The 26,798-nt window shown below is 32.6% G+C and overlaps 1 protein-coding gene across 4 annotated transcripts in view; it reads left to right on the top strand.

The window, feature by feature from the left end:
- LOC141538161 (uncharacterized) overlaps positions 1 to 26,798 on the top strand; it is a 79,867-nt gene that overhangs the window by 20,459 nt on the left and 32,610 nt on the right. For all 4 annotated transcript variants that reach the window (XM_074259512.1, XM_074259514.1, XM_074259513.1 and 1 more), the window contains 7 exons: positions 630 to 821; positions 1,861 to 2,070; positions 3,516 to 3,695; positions 3,764 to 3,899; positions 3,999 to 4,093; positions 4,168 to 4,381; positions 4,692 to 4,829. In XM_074259512.1, coding sequence (XP_074115613.1) covers positions 633 to 821; positions 1,861 to 2,070; positions 3,516 to 3,695; positions 3,764 to 3,899; positions 3,999 to 4,093; positions 4,168 to 4,284 — 927 coding nt within the window. In that variant the 5' untranslated portion in view covers positions 630 to 632 and the 3' untranslated portion in view covers positions 4,285 to 4,381; positions 4,692 to 4,829. The remainder of the gene's footprint in view (positions 1 to 629; positions 822 to 1,860; positions 2,071 to 3,515; positions 3,696 to 3,763; positions 3,900 to 3,998; positions 4,094 to 4,167; positions 4,382 to 4,691; positions 4,830 to 26,798) is intronic.

Here is a 26,798-nt window from a genome sequence, read left to right as displayed (position 1 = left end):
TTTAAATGTAAGAAATATTTTATATTAAGACTTTAAAATATTAATTACTTGACTAACGGCTTATGTTTTCTCGTGCGGATATTTTATTTGGTCTAAGTGTTTCAAATATTGTAAAATTCTAATTTACTTGCATGATTGAAATCTGTAACATTATTCGAGAAACATTTTATATTAATATTTTCAATTTACAATTGTAATAATAGCAATTACTATGAATAAAAATGAATAATCTTATTATTACTTAAAACTAAAAATGTATAATACTTTGCTTTTTTTGAAAATATTATGAATATAAAGCACTAAGCAAAAAATTTTCAAGATTTAAAAATTTCAACAATATTCCTTTATTCCAATCCTTTCTCGAATCGTTTTCGATAAAAATTTTTTGGCATGCTTGAAATGTATTCTTTTTTAAACAGCTATTGAAATTAAATTTAATTATATATTAGGTTTTTTCTAGTGACTCGCATGCAGATTTTCTGACCTATATAATACTCTTATTCGAATAGAAGGCAAATTAATATATTCAATTCTACAAATGCTGAACATTATAAAATTTATAACTCTTTGGAATAATGAATCGGTCTCATTATTAAAAATACTATGGTGTTAAATTATTTTTACAACAGAAAATGGATCAACAAGAAGCGGTAGAAGTGGATAAAGAAAACGATTCTTCTGCTATAAATATCTCTGAAATAAATGAACCATTAATTCACTCTAAACCCGCTGAAGCTACTTTGTCAACATCTCTGTCAACATCTGGAAATTCTGTAGAGAACGATGGCTATCAAAACAATGAAATCAAAAAGAATGATCAGGTTTGAAGTTTTCAATTTTTAATTTATAATATAATAAATATCATACTTATAGGCATTTTGAAAATATGTTAATTGAAATCAATTAAAGAAGAGTAAAAATACATTTATAAACGAAATTTCGTCATTCATGGTCTGAAACTACGTGGTATCCAATTATTGCATTAATTCAATTCAATTTAAAAATATGTTTCACACTTAAATGATTTGTTGATTTTTAGTTATTTTGGATAGTTACAATGATGAAAATAATAAAAACTAGCAACCTTGCAGTCACTATGTGATTGCCGTGATTTGTTAACTATAAATAGATAAAATTTTGTTTTATTAAATAATGACTTTTGTCAAATTGCACTTTACTTTTTTAACTATTGACGTTTTTAAAGATATAAGCTCATACCGATGTTACAGTCATCAAGAGCTTTCATTTGAGTACCCATATGCATTTTGATAAATTTTTCATGTATACATATATATATATATATATATATATATATATATATATATATATATATATATATATATATATATATATATATATAAATATATGAAAAATTGATGTGGGTACTCAAATGAAAGGTCTTAATGAGTGTAACATCAGGATGAGCTTATATCTTTAAAAATGTCAATAGTTCACGAGATACAAGGTCAATTTCTTAATTATGTATCTAGAGATAGAGCATTTTTAAATGCAGCCTAAATACTTATCATAAATTGACTATTAGTGAGAATGATACGAATTCATGAAAAAGCACAACTCCAGGTCAAGACTTTTCTAACGATACCAAATTTAACCATAAAAATCCATTTTATCATATAAATACATTGGCCACAAAGTTTTGCTTATTCTTTCAACAAAATAGATTACTTTGAACTCTTCTTAGTCTTAATTCAAGATTCATAGTGATTAAAAAAAATTGAAGTTTTAAAATCTTTTCTAATCGATTTTTTCAGTTTGGAATGCTGTGTAATACAAATGGATTCATTATTTCCCTCATATACGTTTAAATTACAGTCATACGATATTTCTTTCCTCTTTTAGGTAAGGAAAGTTATAAAGAATTCGACTTTAGGCGAAAAATTTAAAAAACAGCTGAAGCTTCTTGACGAGGGGTCGAGTGATGGAAATCTCGACGTCGACGGCACCGAATCATCTAAAGTTTCCAAGAACGATGCTGAACCCTCTCGAACAAGTTCAAATTTGAAACGATCACTTATTGGCAAAGGCAAATCATCAAAAAAAAGTAAAAAAGTAAGTCGAGTCAACATTAATAAACAAGTTTTATTTTTGACAGCAAATATCATTGAATTTACAAGTTATTAGTTGAATATCGTCATTTTTTCAATATTTTTTATGGAATTTTGAGCTTAATAATACTGTTATATCCGGCGTCGCCTCATATAACACTCAGGGTCTCTGCCTCGCGACGAAAAGTGCACCGCTTGCACTTTGATGGACAATCGCACGGACAACACCTCGATCACGCCATGAACACACCGTGTCCACGTTCTGTCAAACTAGCAATTTTAGACCAATAACTAAATTCAATTCCCCTCCAAAAGTCGCGACCCGAGTCTTCAAAAACCCTAAGCACCACGGAACGCGCGTTCAATCTTTTATCAAAGAATACGAGGGAAGGTATCCTCGTAGAACCCGTGTGCGTCCTTGTACCGCGTTACGTACGAGGCGGTATAAAGCACTAGGTCGCTTATACAGATTTCTAAATTCACTGTCCTATTTGATTCTTTAATTTATATCTTCTACGAACCGCGCCAGTGGGCTCTTCGAGCAGGAACGAGGGCCCCGTTGTCCGTAGTGATATCTTTCTCTAAATTCTAACTTTTGATCTATTAATTAATTAAAGGCGAATCTAAGTATCCGCCTGAGTCGTTACTCTGTTCACGAACTCATAATAAACATTCTAAATCATAAAATTTAGTTATAAGTGAATAGTTATTAAGTGAAATATTGTGCATTGAGTGCGCCACGCCCGTAGGGCTAAATATCGAATAAACGGTAAAACTCCGAATATCGTGGAATCCATCATTTCTAAGATTAGTTCCCGAACCTCTTTCATTACATCGATCTCAACCACGGGGGAAGGAAGAGAAACCAGTCCAGGATCTACCGATCAGCAATTCAAAATCCCAACTAACAATTAAATTCATAAGGAACGGCAGTAAGTTCGGTTTTGTTATCGACTTCTCTCTGAATTCGCCATTAGGAACCCTGGTTACCAGGAGGCGTTCGAAATCCACATTAAAAATAAAACTTTTGTAGTTACCTACAAGAGAAAATCTATCACAAAACATGTCCGAGCCTCCTCAAGGCCCACTCTATCAATTGATTATTTAACTATAATTAATTCGGACATAACAATACATTAACTTTAAAACAATAGCATTGTTATGTATGACAGAGATTTAATATTTTTAATAATTTAATTGCAGCGTAAGATCAGTGATGATAATAATAAATCAAAAATGAACCAGGCAGTATGTATAAAAATATAGATATTTACATATATCTCAAGGTTATTGAAAATAAATCTTTTACAGATCTGCTAAGAATAAAACTTCTTCAATTTTTGAACTCGTAAAAAGAAAAAAAAATTATGAAGCCATAGCAAAAGTATCATTTTTTATAACTTTCAGAACATGTATAGAATAACTTAATTAATATAAAATAAATTTTAGGTGGTAACTCCTGCAACAGTAACCTCAAACGCCGATCATCATATATCTACTACTGAATCAGAAGCTCAACTTGCCCTCATCCCATCATCTCCCTTAGATAAAAATAATTCTCAAGTGAAAACTGATAGGTCAACTTCTAAAAAAGGGAAGAAATCCCGCAAGACAACAGAGAAAGAGTTGGTAAGTTGAAGATCAATTTTAAATTTTAATTGACGACATGAATCGATACAGTAACATAATTATTCTAGAATTATGATGCAATTCTAAAGATTCTCAATAAAATAAGTGATGACGTCGATTGGCTGAAAAAGCATCATACCGGACTAGAGTCTTTTATTATTGAAAATCTAATGGCAAACTTAGAAAATTGGATCCAAGTGAAACGTAAGTAATAATTATTTTTTATTGTATTTATCCAATCTTTTATTGAAGTAATTTAACAAACATAATTTAAGAAACAACTATTAATTTAAAAATTTTTAGATGTACAACAAGCTCTATCAAACAATCCAAGTCTCACGATTGAAGATATCAATCGTCCTCCAGCGGTTGGATATGTGCGCATTGACACCAATATGGTAATTAAAATTGTTTCAAACTGAAGTCATCTTATATATAGCAAGTTTTATAGTTTCTTTAAATGATGTTTTAGATCCACTTAGGTCAAAACGTATGGCTACCAAAACAAAGCTATGATGATGCAGTTTATAATGCTGCAACAAATTCAATGTTTGTCAAAAATATTGCAGTGGCAGTCTTTGGTTCTTAATATTTAAAAGAGCACAGTGTAAAAGACAAAGGTTGCAACAAAACGAAGAGCAAACCAAGGCCAGCAATTGATCCTACCAAGGCTCTAGCTGTACGAGGTAACATTATTAATATAATTTATGTCATTGTGATTCTTGTTTACTTTTTATCACTATCTATAAATATCTTATTCCTATTGTAAAAAACTACCGTCATTAAAGATTAATTTCTTTAATGATTAATTTTGAATGTTTTTGTATACTAATACAAAGTAATAAACACATTGTGTAAAATCATAAATTATGTATGTCTAACACATTATGATAAGTAACAGAAGTATTAGACTGTAAGTTAATAAGCTAATTTAGAGCAGTTTATACTTTATTCAGTGAAATGCATATATAAACATTGCTAACGTATATTTTTCAGATATATTTGAGTATTATTTAAAGACTAACAAACAGTTAATCGGATCGAATTTGTTGTCAGAGAGAAACACGTACGAAGACCACATCAGAGCAAAAATTTCAGATTTACTCCGACCACCGAAAACATCTAAGCCAAAGGGTAAGAAAATAATGCTTTTCATTTATAGAGAACTATTGGAATCTGAATATTAATCGATATTTAGAAACAGAATACATATATTTAATTTCATCTTGTCTTTATCAACTGATAAACTAGTTCCTAAAGTACCGCCGAAGCCTAAGGAATCTAGTAGCAGTAGCTATGAAAGCTCTGTTGGCTCCGATGACGAGAAGAACACAGAAGAAGAGACGCAAAAAGAAGATGCAGATATATATATATATATATATATATATATATATATATATATATATATATATATATATATATATATATATATATTATAATCAGATTTTTTTGAAGTCGATCCAGGTGTTCGATCGTTACAGTATTCCCCGCTTACAGACCTTGACGATAGACGCTAATTTATGACCCTAATTTTCAAAATATAGCCGAAATTTGCTTGGGGTAATACGGGAACTTACTTCTTCCTAAAATCCTACATTATATACTTCGGTATCTTTCCGATTTTCGGTTTCTGGTCTCAATAAAAGTAGGGCGCCAGATAATTTTTAATCACTGGAATTACCAAACCAGTGAAAACGTAATCAGATAATTTTTATTCGCTAGGAATTATCAAAGAAGCCAATAAACTTAAACGTAATCGGAAACACAAAACTTAACAAAATATAGACCAAATAACCAAAGACCGGAAAGACAATAGGATACCTCGGGGTTGCTCAGTGTGCTGGTTTATGGAGAGAGGGCGTGATTCGAGTAGAGAGTGGATCCACGATTGCAATGATTTCATTCGCAACAACAAAAATTTATGCTCAACAAAAATCCTTATTTATTTAACCAAAACTTTATCTTAAATAACAAACTAGAACATAACAACGACAAAATTATCGGAACGCTACCGTTAACAAGAGGTAACGCTATAGTCATGTTACAGACTCTTACTCTTATAAAATTAAACAAATAAAATAAATCAATCTTAAAATAATAATCTCAAATAAATAAATGAATCTAAACAACTTGAACAATATTCTCAAATAAATTTTTCAACGTATTTTAAATTATTTACAATATAAAAGTATTCAGTAGAATCGGCTATCTAATATCTCATAATAGAACCTTATAGAAACAATGTCGATGCTGAGTAACCTTTATTTTATTTTTAACAACTTTATAACTCTGTATTTTTATATGGAGCCAAAAATAAAATGCAAAAGAGTGAAACCTTAACCTGGAACTGAAACGGTACGCACGTCCGTTCACCTAAAGTGACCAGCGGCAACTCTCAAACACGACTGTCCTCTACGAAGTTCAAAACTCGACTGATAAACGTGACTCACTCACAACTAAAATCTCTATAAACAATTAATTCCCAAATATTTTGATCTTTAATCCAACAATTGAGGTTCTAAGTACGGATATTCCTTTGGCGGATGCTCTCCAGGAACTGACTACGGCTGGGATCGTAACTCAATAGCTCAAAATGTAAACGTAACATTAAACAAGAGTGGATAATTTTTTATTCGCTAGAAATTATTAAAACTAGCTGAAACGTTACCGAAAACTTAAATTGATCCCAAATGCTTTCGTCATGTACCTCTATGTCGGAACGCTGGCATCTCAACCAGACTTAGGCATTCCACCTGGAAGTCTCAAAGGGTTAGACTGATGTCTAACGTCACACGAAACCGGGTGACTTATTGTCCCGCTCCACGGTAACGCTGACTTACCCACGTCCTCTGCAACCTCAAAACCCAAAACTAAAAATCCAGAACTTAAAACTCAAAACTCAAAATTCGAAACCCAAAACTCAAAATAACTCAATAAAACCCTTAAATGACTTGACCTTAATATTTTTCACAACTTGACTCTAAAACTATAAACTTCGTTACTCGGCATCAACACTCACTTAATTCATAAAACATAAGTATTTCTTTAATCCTTAAAATTATATTTTCTACGATATTTGGTCTTGAAATATCGGCTTAAGATAACAAAATATATATATATATATATATATATATATATATATATATATATATATATATATATATATATATATATATATATATTAGGTGGTCCTTATGTTGGGTTTTTGAAATTTTTTTCACGATAGTTCAAAATCGGTTCAAAATCTATAAAAAAAAAAATCATGCCAAGTTATAGCTCTTAATTTTAATATTAACCCGCGCCCCCCGACGGTCAAAGTTTTAAAGGAAAATAACATGGGAAAAGTTATATTTTTACTTTGGAATTTTTACGTCATAAACTAACCAACAAATCACATCAAAAATATTTCTTCTAATGCAAAATTTAACGGTCTACAAAAAGGTCTCTTATCATTTTTCGATAATTCTAACGGTTTTAAAGTTATTCGAGGTCTAAATTGAAACTATAATCTTTTTCATAGTTTTTTCTGTTTTTTTGGTCATTTAATAGTTCATAAATCATGAACCGGTTATTCTTTATAATCTCATTGGATTTTTTTGTTTAGAAAATTTTCAAAGTAACTGTAACTTTGGAATAATAGAAACACCAATTCATTTTTTTAGCCTGAACTGTCGAACATTTTAAAGATTTTTAACTTTTTTTGAATACAAAAGAAATTCGGGACCTATTGTCCAATTTAACTCCAATTTAACTCCAATTTAAAATTTTGATTTCTGGTTAAAAACATTTTAGAAACCGATCATGCCGCCATCTATTAGATTTTACTTCAATCTCTAACACTAAAATTAATTCTCAGATTACTCATAACCTACATTTATTTCTCAGCTTGATCAAAATCGTTCAATTACTAGTACTGATGCCTTTTTGATATATAAATAAAAATAAATTTTTTGAGTTCATTTATCCGATATTTAAGTAATCAGTTAAATATGGAGTTATCACGTTTACGTCAAAACATTTTTTTGATTGGTGATGTTGACGTTCAAATCGTAGGTAACAAATTACCATCGAAATTGCAAGCTTTGAAAGTGTTATTTTTTTATACACGTATTTTAAATAATACTATCACAGATAGTGTTGCTGCAGTGATTGATGAAATTATTGTGTTTTGGAAGAAAGCTCGAATTCCCGTTCAAGATATGCAAAGATGTCGAGATAAGTTGAAAAAACTGTATGATGAGTGGCGCATACTTCTTAAACATAGAAATCGGAGTGAAGTTGCTGTGAAAAAACAAAATGAATTTTCCTGTTCATTAAAAAAATTATTTGACATCGCACCGTCAAATGTATTTGAAATGGTTGATGAAAATTCCAAAGAATTCTTGAATAATCAGAGATCAGATGAACGAATTGGTTTTATTGCAAATATTAAGACGAAATACGATGACGATGAAATTGGTGTTAAAAAATTAGAGAAACAATTGGATTTTGAAAAACGAAAATTGGAAAGTGAAAAAGAAAAATCATTATTTGGTAAATTATAATAATCAACTTACTCATTGATATTTTATTATTTTATAGTGAAGATATTTTTTGTCTTATCATTATCCTTTTTTGTAGACAAAAACGTTGAACTCTTATCAAGCCAAGGAAGTGTTCAATCAGTCTCTAGTGGAGAAGTATACATTCCAACTACTGCCGGCCAATTTAAATCAAGAAATATAAGAGGAACTCACAATATTCTCAACGAAAGAGTTGTAGCTACTTTTGACCGTTGTAAACTAAGCGACAGAGATGCTGTGTTTATAACTACAGCTGTTTGTCAGTCGCTTATCTATTTAAAATTATTAGAAGTGGATATTAATTCCATTATTGTCAATCGATCATCTATTCGCCGATGTCGGCTTACTATGCGATAGTCAAAATCAATAGAAATAAAAAAACATTTCCAAGACTTAAAGTTATCATCTATTGTTGTACATTGGGATGGAAAATTATTACCTAATTTGTTAAATACAGAAACTGTTCATCGATTGCCTGTAATAATTACTTCAGAAAGTAAAGAAATTATGTTAGGTGTACCAACGAGTGAAGATGGAACTGGAATGGCACAAGCTTCTGTAGTTCATAAGACATTATGTGACTGGGGATTCGACATATCTGTAAAAGCAATATGCTGTGACACTACTCCTTCAAATTTAGGCCTTCGTAATGGTGCTGCTGCATTACTGGAAAAATTGTTAGAAAGAGATTTGTTGTATCTTCCATGTAGGCATCATATATTTGAAATAGTCCTAAGATATGTCTTCGAAGCTGTTTTTCCAAATACTGTTGGTCCTAATGTTCCACTTTTTATCCGATTCCAAAAGCAATGGGGAGACTTAAATAAACTTAAATAAACTCAGTTACAAAACAGGTTTAGATGATCCGAAAAATGATAATATCTTGACAAATGAAAAAATTGAATCTATTAGAACTTTTGCGACTGAAACTATTGCATCACAACTGCCTCGTGATGATTACAAAGAGATATTAGAGCTTACTTTAGTTTTTATCGGTGTCATCCCCGAAAAATTTAGTTTTCGTAAGCCAGGAGCTTGTCACCATGCACGATGGATGGCAAAAGCTATTTATATATTGAAAATGTACATGCTTCGGGAGCAATTGTCATTGAAAAAAGGTGAAGATAATAAACTACGGCAAATATGTGTTTTTGTGACAATGGTTTATGTTAAAGCTTGGTTTTCGTCGTCAAATAGTGTCAAAGCTCCGTACCATGATCTACAGTTTATAAAAGAACTCAACAACTTTAAGGCAATCAACAGTAATCTTGCTACTGTGGCAATTAGTAGATTTATGAATCACTTGTGGTATTTATCACCAGAATTAGCAATCATGGCTATTTTTGATGAGGAAGTTTCACAAGAAACAAAATTAAAAATTGTCGCTAAGCTGCGTAAAGAAGAAGAAACAATTGTGACTGATGATATTCCGGAAGAAGACTTGGATTATACTAGTGAAAAATGTAGTGTTAAACGCTTTCAAACTAAGAGCATAACTGAATTATTATATAATGATATTGACTTTTTCGTAACTGCAGAATCGATCAATTTTTTCAATAGATTCGAGTTACAAACAGAATTTTTAAAGATTCATCCTTCTGAATGGGCTCATAATGAACACTATAAAACTGCATTACGATTCGCTAAAAAACTATCGGTTGTGAATGACTGTGCTGAAAGAGGAGTAAAACTAGTGCAAGATTTTTGTAATCGTTATACTAAGGATGAAAAACAAATGCAATACGTGTTACAATTGGTTAAAGATCATCGTCAAATGTTTCCTGACGCACTTAAAAAAACTAATGTAAAAATTTCATGAAAGTATCTGTAATTAAAAATAAAAATGGTAATGTTTGTACATTTTCGATTCATTAAAATATTAATAATACACTTCTTTAATTGATTAATACTTTTCACGTAAATTATAGTTCAAAATTATATGCATAAGTAAAAAAGTAATCTAATATGAATAATAACCCGTCTATGATTGTTGAATTATTAAATGACCAGAAAAAACTATGAAAAAGATTATAGTTTCAATTTAGACCTCGAATAACTTCAAAACCGTTAAAATTATCAAAAAATGATAAGAGACCTTTTTTGTAGACCGTTAAATTTTGCATTAGAAAAAATATTTTTTGATGTGATTTGTTGGTTAGTTTATGACGTAAAAAATTCCAAAGTAAAAATATAACTTTTCCCATGTTATTTTCCTTTAAAACTTTGACTGTCGGGGGGCGCGGGTTAATATTAAAATTAAGAGCTATAACTTGACATGATTTTTTTTTTATAGATTTTGAACCGATTTTGAACTATCGTGAAAAAAAATTTCCAAAAACCCAAAATAAGGACCACCCTAATATACACTAGTCACAAAAATTAAGGGATATAAAAAAAATTCCAAATTTTTTGGTGATTTTCAGCGAGCTGTAACTCCGAGGAAAATGATCGCACAGAAAAAAAAAAAAAGCAAATTGTAGCTCCAAGTGTCTAGTTTTTAGATATGACCATGAAAATTTTTTGTTATCGTCAGGTCTGGAGAAATCCTAAGAAAACTACTGAAAAAAATTTTTCGAAATTTTTTTCGTCTTAAAAAGGTCTACGGGCTTCAAAAAAATTTTTCGATTGTTTCGTTCAAAAGCTCTTTTAGTAAATTTAATACCCTTTAATTTGACGTAATCAAAAAGCCTGTACGATAATTTGCCGCGGAGTTATCGTCAATCAAAGCAAAAAGTTTTTTTGACTTTGGAAATCAATAACTCTGGAAATAATGACCGTATAGGAAATCGAAGGAGGGTTTTGAAAACTACACAATATTTTCTATAAGAAAACGTAAACCGCTTTTGAAGAAAAAAATTTTTTTGAATTGAAAACTCGGACTGAAAAAAGACAAAAATTCGCATAATTAAGGATATTTGGATAACTTGGTATAACTTTGGATAAAATGGATGAACGAAGGATATCGTTGGTAATTTTTAACTTCAAAGTGTCCCCTAAAATCCCTAAGAAATTCAAAGCGCTGCGATTTTTTGTTCATAGTGCCCAGAAGCTTCAAATTCTGTGTTTTCGCAAAAATCACCATTATGAGCAATTTTGTGATTTTTATTCATTTTTCCATTGAAAAAAATTTTTTTCAAAATTCTTTATTTTTCGATCAAAGAGATTGATTTTTCAAGAAATTTGAAAAAAAAAAAAAAAAAAATTTTCAATTTTTTCGAAAATTTTTTCGAAATTTTTTTATCAAAAATTTTTTTTTAATTTTTTTTTATCGTCTTCAGAATGCTTCACTATTGTCAAAAAAATTAACTCAATTTTTTCTGTCCGCTACAAGTGCCTTAGTTTTAAATCTCATTTTAAAAATTCAATAAAAACAAATTGATATACCCCCGCGGAGTTCGGCTTTTCCTCACACAAAACTTGAATTTTACGTTTTCTTTTTAGCCTAAATTCCTTACGTGAATTTTATGTAAGCTTTTCTTTGATAAGCACCTTTTGATATGCCTCGTCGACATTTAGCTGCCACAGATGTGGCTTGCATTGTTACCCTCCTTCAAGAGGGCTACAGTCAGGTGGAAGTAGCAGCTTCTATGGGAGTGAGCCAGTCCGTTATCAGTCGGGCCTATGCCCGATTTAACGCGACTCAAAGTTACGATCGTCGTCCGGGTCAAGGTAGACTACGAATCACTACCGAGCGTGATGATCGAGCTATCATTCGAGAAGCTCGTCGAAACCCTACTGCGCATGCCCACACGATCGCTCATCAATTTCGCAATCGTCGACAACGTCCTCCCCAACAACACATATCGGCATCGACGGTTCGAAATCGCTTTCGAGAGCAAGGACTACGCGCTAGACGCGCAAATCGCGTGCCTATGCTCACTCCACGACATCGCCGAGCCCGATTGGCCTATGCTCATGATCATCACCATTGGGGTCGTAGACAGTGGACCAGTGTATTATGGACTGACGAATCTCGATTTTGTCTTCATGGCAGCGATAGACGATCTCTCGTTTGGCGCCGTCGTGGAGAACGAGATCGGGATGGTTTTACGAGACCAGTTACAGCTTTCAATGGTGGATCAGTCATGGTGTGGGCAGGCGTGTCCTTCAATACCAGAACCCCGTTGGTCATCGTTCGTGGGACGTTGACTGCCGATAGGTACGTCGACGAAATTCTGGAGCCACACGTCCTGCCTATGCGCACACGCATGGGGGCAAGACGGTTCATTTTGATGCAGGATAATGCTCGTCCTCACACTGCAGTTCGTACGCGAACTTTTCTCCGCGCCAACAACGTAACAACGCTTAATCATCCAGCGATGAGTCCTGATTTGAACCCAATTGAGCATGTTTGGGACATGCTTGGGCGTCGATTGCGGCGAGACTATCCGCAACTGCACAATCTTCATCAGTTGACTCAAGCGTTGTTACGTTGTTGGCAAGGAATTTCGCAACGTGATATTCGACGATGCATCAACATGCAAGAGCGTTTACGAGCTGTGATTCGGAACAGAGGTGGCAATACACGGTACTGAGCAGTTACTGCCGTGCGTACAGAGGTCATTCGGCAGCTGCAAACAGACAAACACGCAGACAAAGACACACACACACTCACTCACTCACACACACACACACACACACACACACACACACACACACACACACACACACACACACACACACACACACACACACACGCGCGTGTGTGTGTGTGAGAAGCGTAAATCCGACCGAGCAACCTCCACGTGGTACGCTTTGGGTAACGCTAATGCCGGCGGTAAAACAACAGTCGAAAAAAATTGAGAAAATTTCGAAAAAATTTTCGAAAAAATTGAAATTTTTTTTTCAAATTTCTTGAAAAATCAATCTCTTTGATCGAAAAATAAAGAATTTTGAAAAAAAAATTTTTTTCAATGGAAAAATGAATAAAAATCACAAAATTGCTCATAATGGTGATTTTTGCGAAAACACAGAATTTGAAGCTTCTGGGCACTATGAACAAAAAATCGCAGCGCTTTGAATTTCTTAGGGATTTTAGGGGACACTTTGAAGTTAAAAATTACCAACGATATCCTTCGTTCATCCATTTTATCCAAAGTTATACCAAGTTATCCAAATATCCTTAATTATGCGAATTTTTGTCTTTTTTCAGTCCAAGTTTTCAATTCAAAAAAATTTTTTCTTCAAAAGCGGTTTACGTTTTCTTATAGAGAATATTGTGTAGTTTTCAAAACCCTCCTTCGATTTCCTATACGGTCATTATTTCCAGAGTTATTGATTTCCAAAGTCAAAAAAACTTTTTGCTTTGATTGACGATAACTCCGCGGCAAATTATCGTACAGGCTTTTTGATTACGTCAAATTAAAGGGTATTAAATTTACTAAAAGAGTTTTTGAACGAAACAATCGAAAAAATTTTTTGAAGCCCGTAGACCTTTTTAAGACGAAAAAAATTTCGAAAAATTTTTTTCAGTAGTTTTCTTAGGATTTCTTCAGACCTGACGATGACAAAAAATTTTCATGGTCATATCTAAAAACTAGACACTTGGAGCTACAATTTGCTTTTTTTTTTTTTCTGTGCGATCATTTTCCTCGGAGTTACAGCTCGCTGAAAATCACCAAAAAATTTGGAATTTTTTTATATCCCTTAATTTTTGTGACTAGTATATATATATATATATATATATATATATATATATATATATATATATATATATATATATATATATATAATAACGGATTTTAAGAAATTCCACCCACAAGGGCGGGGGGGTGCGGGGGCGTTCACAATGAAAAATTCCCGTTTTCAAACTACAGCTCCTATCGACTTCAAATTTGGTAGGAATCTTCTGTAAGAGATGTAGAAATAATCTATGAACGAATTTTACGATATCTCACCCCCACAGGGGGTTGCGGGGGTGGATATTAACAATGAAAATATTTAATTTTCAAGCTATAGCTCCTATCGACTTCAAATTTAGTAGGAATCTTGTTTAAGTGATGTAAAAATAATTTACGAACAAATTTTATGATAGCTTACGCCACAGGGACTTGCGGGGGAGGATGTTAACAATGACAATTTTTAATTTCTGAGGTGTAGCTCTTATATGCTCAAAATTTAGTAAGAATCTGCTATATGTGAGGTAGAAATGATCTAAGAGCGGATTTTATGACAAACTACTTCCAATATGAATTGCGGGGATGGGTGTTAGCAATGAAAATTTTAAATATCTAAGCTATAGGTGTTACATACTCCCAATTTAGTAGATATCTTCTAAATGTGATGTAGAAATAATTCATAAACGAATTTTACGATATCTCACCTCGAAAAAGATTGCGGGAGCGTTAACAATGGAAAATTCTCGATTTTAAACTGTAGCTCTATAAGCTCCAAATTGGGTTGGAATTTCTTGTGAGAAATGTAGAAATAATATACAAACGAATTTTACGATAGCTCACCTTACAGCGGGGTTTACGGGGGTGGGTGTTAACTATTAAAATTTCCAAACTATAACTCCTATTGTGGCCAAATTTGGTGAAAGTTTTCTCTTTTCTGTATGTGATACAGAAATGATCTAAGAGCAGATTTTACGTCGAACCACCCCTAATAAGGATCGCGGGGGTGTGTAAACAATAAAAAATCATAATTTCTAAAATGTAGCTTTTAAAACTGTAAATTTGGTAGGAATCTTTTATTATTCACGAGGAGATCATCTCAAAATAGATTTCAAAAAATTCTACTTACGATAGGCATTGCGGGGGTAAGTGTGTTAATATCTAAAATTTTAATTTCCAAACTGTAACTTTTTCAGTCTCAAAATTTAGTTGGAATCTTTGTGGATAATGTCAAGTTCAGCTGAGAATGGATTTTTTCAAATTCTAACCCCAAAAGAGATTCCGGAGGCGTTTACAATGAATATCTCTCATTTTAAAATAATAGTTTCTATGGACTCGAAGTTTTGTTGGAAACTTTTATTTATAATGTAGAAATTATCTCGAATAGGATCTTACGAAATTCTTCCCAACATAGGAGTGAGGGAGTGATAATCGTCAAAAAATTCATATTCTTCAAATACAGTTCCTACAGCTATAAAATTTAATAGAATCTTAAGAGAAACAGGAAATTACAGGGATGGCCTTCGAGGTCAACTGATTTAAATATTTTTTTCTTCATGTCAATTATTATTCATTTTTGGAAGATAGCCACGGGGATGTTATAGAGATTGCACATTGTTACAATAAATATCAGCTAGAATAATCACATGAATAAAAGGTACAGGTCAATCGGATGAAATTTAGAATCTGTGCAAGTAAAAACGATACTCCAATTAAATTTCAAGTCTAGAGTTAAAAATACAATTTTATTCAATTCTAAATACAATTCTAAGTGCCCAGCGGAGCGGGCGGGTAACAGCTGGTAATTACAAATTTACATAACACTTTTCTTATTCAAGCAATGTCAGATAAATTAAAAGTTTAACAGTGATATATAGTTGGTTTGTGATGAAAAAATTCAAGGGAATTTTTTTCTAATTTTGCTTTACATCCCTAGTGGATTCGTGGTGACGGTCAAACTACGGTCAAACGACGGTGAATTCACCGTAAATTCACTTTACCGATGAAAGAAAGTCTATTGATGGTCAAACAACCGTCGTTCGACGGTGAAAAATAAGTCAAGTTGTGAATTATTCTAACGGTAATTGCATGGTTCATAAAGTAAACATTGTACAAAATTTTCTCCATTTTTTTTTTATTCGATAGCCATGACTTCCCGATCCTTTGATTGTTTTCAGACATAAATACAACAGTGAATGACTGGTAAAAATTCGGTGAATAAAGAGTATTTCGGTGGTGAATCCACGGTAATCTGTGGGTGAATTTAAGGTCAAATAGCAGTAAAGAAGATAATGACGGTAAAGTAAAAATTTTATAAACGGCTGAGTGAATATAAGTTTGATTTGTAATTATAAAAAAATTCCATAAAATAATATATAAGGCCAATAAAATACAAATAAATAGTTAATAAAAAATAGTTTGAAAAAAAATTCAGTCACTAGAATTTTTGACGTTATCCAAAAAAACACTTTTTATAAATTTTTGTACAATTTCGAAATTTCTTTTTTCATGAAATCTTAAATTTAACATGGACTCATGAAATTAAAGAAAGATTTCTTTATAGTTTATAAAATTTAATGCATTCAGTTTGGGTGACAAATTCGGAAAATGAGTTATTGTTTAGAGTTCGTGAAATAGAAATAATTATCAAAACAACTCAAGTATCCGTAAAATACATAGATCGTGATTCAAAGACATTTTTAATTCACGTTTGGTATAGCATTACAGGAAAATCTCTTGACTTTCGATCAGATGATCCGAGTTCGATTCCCGGTTTGGGCGATGTGATTTTACACTGATTTTTTTTTTCAATATCAATAAATTCGATAGAATCTGGCGCCAAGTTCCGTTCTCAAGCCAGACTACCGAGTTTATCATATACGCGAACATTTTACGAGCTTAATACCAATTATTCTGGATGAATGCACTTATTTTGTTACATCGGATTCCTATAATGAGACGCTGAATCGACCGTAATGAGCTAGTTTTATGCTAGTTCGCATGCGGGTGAATTAATGGTCAAATGTCGGTAAGATCACCGTGAGTTCATCCACAAAAAAAGGTATTTCTCGGATCTTCAGTCGATAAGTCAACAGTCAAAATTATTCACAATGATACCTGATAAAGACCGTCAAATCACTTCATATAGACTAATGTGACTGCTGTTTAACTGTGAATTGGCCATACTATAATCGTAGCGGTGAAACCGCTAGGGATTTAAAATAAATTAAAAATCCAGCAGATTGTGGACGGTGTGGCTCAATGTATAAGGGGGATTCAAAATAAAGAAAATTGAAAAACAATTGTTTTTTTATTTATTGCTTAATAAATGGTGGCCATTGAAATAAATAATTCTCCGATAGTCTGAGTTTGATGGTTAAAACGGTTTCATCAAATGGTTTAATATACATGATTATGATGTTTCAAAAATGCAATAATTCTGAAACTAATGAAGACATTTAGTTTAGCTAAGAAAGAAAATATTCTTTAACAATCTTATTACCGAAGATGACACTCAATCAGATAATAACGATGAAGATAGGTTTGAATAAATTTTTTCTATTTTTTCCCAAATGAACATTTAATAAAAAATTAGGAATACGGTAGACCCTGAAGGCCATCCGTGCAACTTCCCGCTAATTCCATGCCTAGGTGCATAAAACTGCACTAATGATATTTTTGAGCTCTTCGAGCTCAAAAATACAATTTGTGTGTTATTTTGAGCTCTTCGAGCTTAAAAGTCTGATAGAAGTATCATAGAACAATATTCTTTAAATTTTTAAACCACACTAACTTTTTAATAAATCAACCGATTTTCACGCAGTTGGCAGAATTTGACGCCATTTTCTTTAGTTTCATAATGAATCTTCCAGTTTGAATTGATAAAACTAGGAAATTTGGAATAATTAAAAAAAAACACTTTTTTTGGTTTTTTTTGTTCATGATATCTCTCGAACCAATCAACCGATTTCCCCGTTTTTGGCGGTGATCGACGCGATTTTTTAAGCTCTAAAATTATTCTATAATATCAAAAATGATCCGAGAAGAAATGACGAAGTTATGTCAAAAAAACACTTTTTTCGATTTTCTTTCGTTCACGATATCTCTCGAACGAATAAACCGATTTTGACCGGATTGGCGGCGATCGGCGTGGTTTTTCAAGTTTAAGAGCGGATTAGTTTTTGAAGTTGATCGATAGAGCCGTTTAAATGATAATCCAATAAAACCACTTTCAAAAATGATTTTTTTCTTATTTTTTAAGATTTCTTGCAATCTATCGGTCCGAATCGGTTCAAATTCTCAGGAAATCTAAGTTTGGGGGAACTCTTTAGAACGCCATTTAGTTCATTCCGATCGATTCAGTCGTTCGAAAGTTATAAGCGGGTCACACACACACACACACACTCTCTCTCTCTCTCTCTCTCTCTCTCTTAAAATCGATTGACAAATCTCAAATTCAATTCATAAAAACAGCTCATTACAGGGAAGTTCTCTACCTCTCAATATACTTAGCCTAAATATAAACAGTATTGTGGGTCACACTGCTCAATTATTGGATCTCGTAAGTCAAAAAAAAACCAGACATCATAATCCTTGTTGAAACCTGGTTAAAACCTTCACTGGATAATAGTATTTGTTCATTAGAAGATTATACTGTTATACGCCGAGACCGAGTATTAAAACACCCAGATACTGATTGTTATATAAAAGGAGGAGGAGTTGCTTGTCTAGTACACAAATCACTCAAGGTCAAAGTATTATATATCTCAACATCAGATTACCTAAACCAACCAGAATTCTTGATAGTTAATATTACCTTAATCACTGGATCACAACTATTATTGTCATGTATATATCGCAGACCGAAAGGACTCTTTCTTACTGAGTTTTTTGATATCTTTTATAAATTAGCACCGAATTTCAACAATATCATTATAGCTGGAGATTTAAATTGTAACTTGTTAGAATATACTTACACTGCAAATCATCTGAAAGACTTTATAACTGAGGCATCGTTGTATTGTGTACCCTATGGAGCTACATTCCATAAAAATAATTGTGATTCCTGGCTAATGTAATTTTACTGGATAGTGCTTCTAAACTAGTCTCCTATGTGAAATCTGATTCTCCATATATTGATGGTCATGATTACTTATTCTGTCAGTATGATCTGAATAACCCAAAGCCTGCACCAAAGATTATAACTTACAGAAACCTAAGATCATGCGATTATCAAGCCCTATCGACTTCGCTAATGAATTCTTTAAAAGTTGAAAATTCTGTGCTTGAAAATTCTGATCCAAATATTTTACTGTCTATTTTTAAAACTGAAATTCTGTCATCTTTAGATTTGCATGCACCCTTACTTACAAGTAAGGTCTCTCGTCGTAGTAATCCTTGGTTTACTAGAGAGCTGAAGGCTAAGTGTAAAGAACGTGATGAAATCTACAAAAAAGCAAAAAGATGTAAGGATCCAAACTTGATTGCTCTCTTCAGATTAAAAAGAAAGGAATTAAAAATCCAGTTGAATCATGCTCGTGAAGAATACCTCAAAACTGTTCTTTCCAATCTGCTGTATGGTTCAACTGTTTGGAGTAAACTCAAGCACCTTGGTTTAATCAAATCTAATCCCTCGTCACCGCTTAATTTCTTCGATGCTTGTGAATTAAATGAGTATTATGCAAACATAGTTAGGAAACATCAACCGAGTGATGTAAATTTCATAGATAATTTACCTATCGACCATACAAAGAAGGTTGATTGCTCATTTCATTGGACAAAGATTGATATAGTTGATGTTACCAAAGCATTGCATCTCACTCTATCTAAATCAAAAGGGAAGAGCCCTGATGGTCTTGATCTGAGATGGTTGAGAGATCATCTTCCGCAAATCTCAGTCTTTCTCACAGCTTTATTTAACAGATCTCTTGACACCGGTATTTTTCCTGATATTTGGAAGATCGTCTACATAATACCCTTAAACAAGATCACACCACCTAGATCTCCATCAGACACTCGACCGGTTGCAAATTTGTCGCACTTGGCTAAAGCCTTCGAAAGAATTATTGCAAATCAGGTGACATCATATCTGGAAGATAATGAACTTTTGGATCCTTTTCAGTCTGGATTTACAAACACCACAGCACGCAAACAGCGTTATTGAAACTCACTGATGATATTCGACAAGCAATGGACAACAGCAAACTTACTGTATTAGTATTGTTCGACTTGAGCAAAGCTTTTGACTATGTAGATTCCAAAAGTATACTGATTGCGCTATTTGAGCTTGGTTGCTCTATGGAAACAATAAATTGGTTCTTCTCTTACTTGTCGGATCGATCTCAGTCAATATTAAACGATCTTGGGACTCCAATTCAACTACTCAAAACGTCATCTGGTGTTCCGCAGGGATCTGTTCTGGGTCCAATCCTATTTCTAATAGTCATGAATTCTGTGGCTCAGCGACTGGTATATTGCAAACATGGATTGTTTGCTGATGACAAATATATATACTCTCACTTCTTTTTCTATCAGCTACATGATGCTATCTGGAGGGTCAACTTGGATGCACAATCAGTCGCTGATTGGGCAAGAGACCATGGATTGGAAATCAACCTAGCTAAAACAAAGGCTATGATCTTGGGTTCAAATAGTAAGTTGAAAAAGCTTGAGGACTTGGATCTACCACCAATAGTAATAAATGGTGTCATAATACCCTACGTTAATTGTACGAAGTGCTTAGGCATTCAGCTAAGCAGAAATTTGTCATGGAACTACCACGTCACTCAAATAGTTAGTAAAATGAACTCGGCTCTGCATTGCCTCAAAGTTAGGAAAAATATCTTTTCAACTCCTATAAGGAAATTACTAGTATCGGCAACCATTCTACCACTCGTTGACTATTGTTCCGTTGTATTGGTCGACTCAACTTCTGATAACAATTTAAAACTACAACGTGCAATCAACTGCTCTATCAGATTTATTTTTAATCTCAAAAAGATGAGCACATTTCACCTTTCAGACGCGAATTGGGATGGTGGTCTGTGAAGTATCGCCGAATATACTACATGAGCTGTTATTTCTACAAGTTACTCCAAGTTGAAAAACCCAAGTATTTACGAGATCAATTCACAGAAGACACTGATGTTAGACGCTCTAATAGGCTTGCAGCCAAAAAACATTCTACCTTCAAGCTACCTCATTTTGCTACCACCTATATGGAGAATTCCTTTCTAGTCTCTGCGATTCGTCTGTGGGAAGAATTGCCTGATGAAATTATAAATTCGAGTAGCAATGAAGTATTCAAAAACAAAGTTTTTGACTATTTACTGAACTTAGACAATTAATATAGTGCAATTACACTTTTGGTGGCTGTCTTTATTTAATAATTAAATAGACTATTATATTGTGAAGTGTGGTAAATTATCTTCTTGAATATTAACATTTTTATGAGTTGAATTTTTAGTTTAGAATTAGTTTAAAATTAGTTTGAAATTATGAATTAGATTAAATTTATAAAATAAGTATGAAATTGTTACATTATGTACTTGCTCTAATAACTCTTTGATTATGTAAAAATATATATTTTACTATTGTACTTGAAATTTTGCCATCTGGCATCTGCCTTGGCATAATAAAACGAAATCTCTCTCTCTCTCTCTCTCTCTCTCTCTCTCTCTCTTGATTGGTCGGAAAAATCTCTTGATGAGAAGATGACAGCCCTAATGGAGAAGTTTCTGGCTTCTGAGCTTTCAACTAAGCAACAACTTGATAATCTCAGTTCTCAAATTTCAGAACTGAAAAATGATCAGAAAAAAACCACTGACCAGTTATTGGAGGTCACTGCCAATGCTCAAATCAATGCTAAATCTATTTCTGATCTCAACGAAGGATTTAAGGCTCTTAGCGCAAAGGTTGCTAACAATAATATATTAATGAACGAGAGATTGTCAGTACTTGAGAAATCAACTCCGGAAAATAGTACAGTAACTGCGCCAGTAATGCTACAGTCAATTAGCAATACATCTGAGTTGGTTATTACTGGAATACCTAGCGAAGTGATTGATAAACTGTCCCCGGGTGAAATTTCCACATCTGTTCTTACTAACTTAAACCTTCAGAGCTTGTCAAATGATGTCTTGAGTGCACGTAAATTTGAAAACAAAACTAGGCAAAGCTCGGGCAGTACTAAGAATAAAAATGGGCAGATCTTGCATTCAATTTTAGTTTGTCTGAAGTCGTCTCAAATAAGAGACTTTATTATTGAGACAAAGCGCAAATCGGGAACCCTTCAAGCAAAAAAAATCTTCTCTGGTATTGTTGATGGTAGTTACGGTGGAAACATCTATGTTAATGAATTTCTACCTCCAGAAACGCATAAACTCTTACTGAAAACCAAAGAGAAGGCAAAAGCTGTGAAGTTTAAGTATGTATGGGTTCGAAATGGACAAATATTCGCGAAGAGAGATGATCATTCAGATAAACTTATTATTAACTCGGTTCAAGATTTGAATAAATTAGATTAACAATTTTCTGATTCAACTAATGACTCTACTAGTAAAATTTCATCATCAATAAATATCCTTAGTCTAAAAATATAAATAGCTATGTAGGTCACACAGCTCAGTTTCTAGAGCTGGTAAATGAAACTGCACCTGATATAATTATTCTAGTTGAAACTTGGTTAAAACCTTCGCTTGATAACAGTATCTTATCTTTGGATAATTACACTCTGATTCGGAGGGATCGAATTTTAAAACATGCTGATACTGGTCGTTTTGTGCTAGGTGGAGGTGTTGCTTGCCTTGTTCACAAGTCTTTTAAAGTCAAGGTTCTACATATTTCAACGTCTGATCATTTAAATCAACCGGAGTTCATTATAGCTGATGTCACTCTAACCACTGGATCTCATCTCTTGTTATCATGTATCTATAGAAGACCGAAAGGACTTTTTCTTTATGAATTTTTCGATTTATATACAAAACTTTCCCCAAATTTTAATAACATTGTAATTGCTGGTGACCTAAATTGTAACTTATTAGAGGACACTTATGTCGCAAATCACTTGAAAGATTTTATAACGGAGGCGTCACTGTATTGTGTTCCCTATGGAGCTACTTTTCATAAAAATAATTGTGATTCTTGGTTAGATGTGATTTTATTGGACAGTAAAGCTAAATTAGCTTCTTTCGAAAAATCTGATGTCCCATTCATTGATGGTCATGACTACTTACTGTGCCAATATAAACTAGATAACGTAAAAACTTCCTCGAAAACAATTACTTTCAGAAACTTCAGAGGCTGTGATCATGAAGCTCTATCAAACTTATTGATGAGGTCTTTAAGAGTTGAAGATCATTTTCTAGAAAATTTGGATTCTAATGAATTATTAGCTATATTTAAAAATAAGGTCCTATTTTCCTTGGATCTTCATGCACCAGAACAAACAAGGACGGCCACTCGAAACAGTAATCCTTGGTTTACAGCTGAGTTGAAAGCTAAGTGCAAGGAACGTGACAAAATTTACAAGCGGGCTAAGCGAAAGCGAGATCAAAATTTACTTTCTCTCTTTAAACTTAGGAGGAAAGATTTGAAAGTTGAGTTAAATCTTGCTCGTGAACAATACTTAAAAACATCTCTTTCATATCTACCATATGGTTCTGCAGTTTGGAGCAAATTAAAGCATCTCGGGTTGGTTAAGTCAAGGTCCTCGTCACCGTTAAATTACTTTGATCCACTTGAACTAGATGAATATTACGCCAATATAGTTAGAAAGCACTCACCTTGCAGCGTTGATGTTCTAAATTCACTACCAGTAAACAGCAAATCTCAAGTAAATTGCTCTTTCAAGTGGTCCAAAATTGATATTGTCGATGTAACTAAGGCACTTCATCTGACTCTTTCAAAATCAAAAGGGAAAAGTCCTGATGGGCTGGATCTGAGATGGCTAAGAGATCACTTTCCACAAATTTCACTCTACTTAACAGCTTTGTTCAATACATCTCTTGACACTTGCATTTTCCCTGATGTTTGGAAATTGATTTATATCATACCTATAAACAAAGTGACACCACCAAGATCTCCCTCAGATACGCGACCAGTAGCAAATCTATCTCACCTGGCGAAAGTATTTGAAAGAATAATTTCTAATCAAGTAGTGACTTATCTGGAGGATAATAATTTACTGGATAACTTTCAGTCTGGGTTTAGGAAACACCATAGTACGCAGACGGCGCTATTAAAGCTCACTGATGATTTGAGGCAGGCAATGGATAAAAATCAACTGACTTTATTAGTATTATTTGACCTTAGTAAAGCTTTTGACTATCTTGATCCAGCTGCCATATTTGTTGCTCTCTTTGAACTTGGATTTTCGATGGAAGTAATATCTTGGTTCTTCTCTTATTTGTCCAATAGATCACAATCTCTATTAAATGAGCTGGGTACTCCAATAAGGTTTTTGATAACTTCTTCAGGAGTCCCTCAGGGGTCTGTCTTGGGACAAATTGCTTAATGTTGGTAAACCAGGGTACTTGCGTGATCTATTTATTGAAGAGACTGATGTTAGGCGTTCTAATAGGCTAGCGGCGAAAAAACATACGTCATTTAAATTACCAAATTATGTCACTACATATTTTGAGAAATCTTTTCTAGTCACTGTGATAAGACTGTGGGAAGAACTACCTGATGAGATAGTAAATTCAAGTAGCTTAGAAGTGTTTAAGAACAGAGTTTTTGATCATTTATTAACTTTAGATAACTAAATAAAAAACTAAACTAATTAACTAAACTAAAAGATTTATTAAAGACTATGAAAGACTTTGAAGAACTTTGTAGTTAAAAGGTTATCTGAAGCTATTGTAACAGAGTTATTGGTTGAATCATTTATATTATTTTATATCTCAAATTTTTCAGTAGACTAAGTTTTGTACTTACTGTTACTTATATTGCAATATCTTATGTAATATTTTTGTATTTAATATTGCCATTTGGCCTGTGCCTTGGCATTAATAAATTATTAATCAATCAAAAAAATCAATCAATCAATCTCTCTCTCTCTCTCTCTCTCTCTCTCTCTCTCTCTCTCTCTCTCTCTCTCTCTCTCTCTCTCTCTCTCTCTCCCCCATCGCGGGAGTAGTCAGGGAAGCTTCCTGTGACCTTCAAACGTCGAGATCTGATGAAAACTCGATTTTTGCAAAACGGGGTGAAAAGAATAACTTCCCGACTTTTGAAAATCTGAGTTTTTCTTAGCGGGACTAAAAAATGAGATTTTCTTAGCGGGAAGTTAAAAAAAATTTGAAAAACAAAACGTCCCGATAAGTCAATTTTTAAAAAAGTTATGGCAATTTAAAAATAAAAAAGCGGTTGAGTTGAAAAATTCATAACTTTTTTTTTGTTGGGTAAAAAAATTGGAAAAAAATAATGAAAGACGTTTTTGATGAGGTAGAAAAGGAGGAAAGCCTTTCAGCCAAATCAAAAAGGATCAGGGTCAAAAGTGGTCGATTTGGCGTGTAATGCCCCATATACATTAAGCCACATCGTCCATAATCTGCTGGATTTTTAATTTTTTTGAAATGTAAAGCAAAATTTGAAAAAAATTTCCTCGAATTTTTTCATCACAAACCGACTGCATATCACTGTTTTACTTTTAAATTATCTAACATCGCTTGAATGAGAAATGTGTTATGTAAATTTATAATTATTTAATTAAATTACATAAATTTCAGTGATAAATGAATTTTTCCTATTTCACATAGATATTTTTATCATGTTAATAAAGAAAAAATTCCCATGTTACCATTGGAGAAATTCCGATGTTAACATTGGAAAAATTCTTATGTTAACATTGGGAAAATTCCTATGTTAACATTGGAAAAATAGGAAATGATTTGAAATAAATTAAATCAATTTAATTTAAATTAAATTGAAAAAAATTTCAGCTTAAAAAATAAAAAATTGTTAATTTTGTATCGAAATCGCTATTGTTACGCTTGAGCCTCAAGGTTGCAAGAGTATACAAAATTGTCCAATATGCAGGAAGATACGTACAAGTATACCTTGGGTATCTTTATATATATATATATATATATATATATATATATATATATATATATATATATATATATATATATATATATATATAAAAAGCCATATATAATAGCTAAATTTGTCATTAAAGACAAATTTTTGGGAACTGGGGGAAATAAAAGATAAAGGGGGAAGGGGAGGACCTTTACTCAGTAGGAATTTTCGGTAACTGAAAAAGTAATTCAGACAGCCCAGACCGGGAATCGAACCCGGATCGTTTGGTTACGCGCCAAAGGCTCTATAATTTGTTATACATTTATTATATAAATAAAACACATAAAACATATTAAAATGACCAACAAGTTTCATTTAATAACTCAATACCAACTTAACCGTCTACAATACGACCAGTGTTAATTGTTGACAAAAATAAATTAGAGTTTAGAGGTTAAAAATCACAAATCAAAATTTGTAAAAAAAAAAATTTTTGTAGGTGATACGAAGTTCACCGGGTCAGCTAGTATATATATATATATATATATATATATATATATATATATATATATATATATTGTATATAATACTATTCAAAAATGTGTATATTCATAAATCATAGCATGTATCAAACTTATTTGTTTGATGGGAATACAAAATGTATTCGTAGACCTTCTATCTCTATCTTAATTTAAGAAATGAGTGTTCAACAAGAACAAAAGCTCATTATCCAATTAGGATAAAAGCATAGCGTAGGCAATGACACCAAGTCTAACCTATAGCACATATAAATTTTGCCTTGGTTTTCTTTTTTCGGGGTTGTAGCGGAATAATGCTTCGAATAAGTCTGCACATCACTTTCACCCAGAGTTAAAATCAAGGTTGGAGAAATGGTTAAAAGAGGA

Source organism: Cotesia typhae, unplaced genomic scaffold (genome assembly GCF_013202065.1).
Source record: "Cotesia typhae breed Kobodo isofemale line unplaced genomic scaffold, CoteBio_Ctyphae contig_20, whole genome shotgun sequence".
NCBI classification, from domain to species: Eukaryota; Metazoa; Arthropoda; class Insecta; order Hymenoptera; family Braconidae; genus Cotesia; species Cotesia typhae.
Note: the sequence above shows the minus strand (reverse complement) of the source record. Positions and strands in the feature narration are given on the sequence as shown.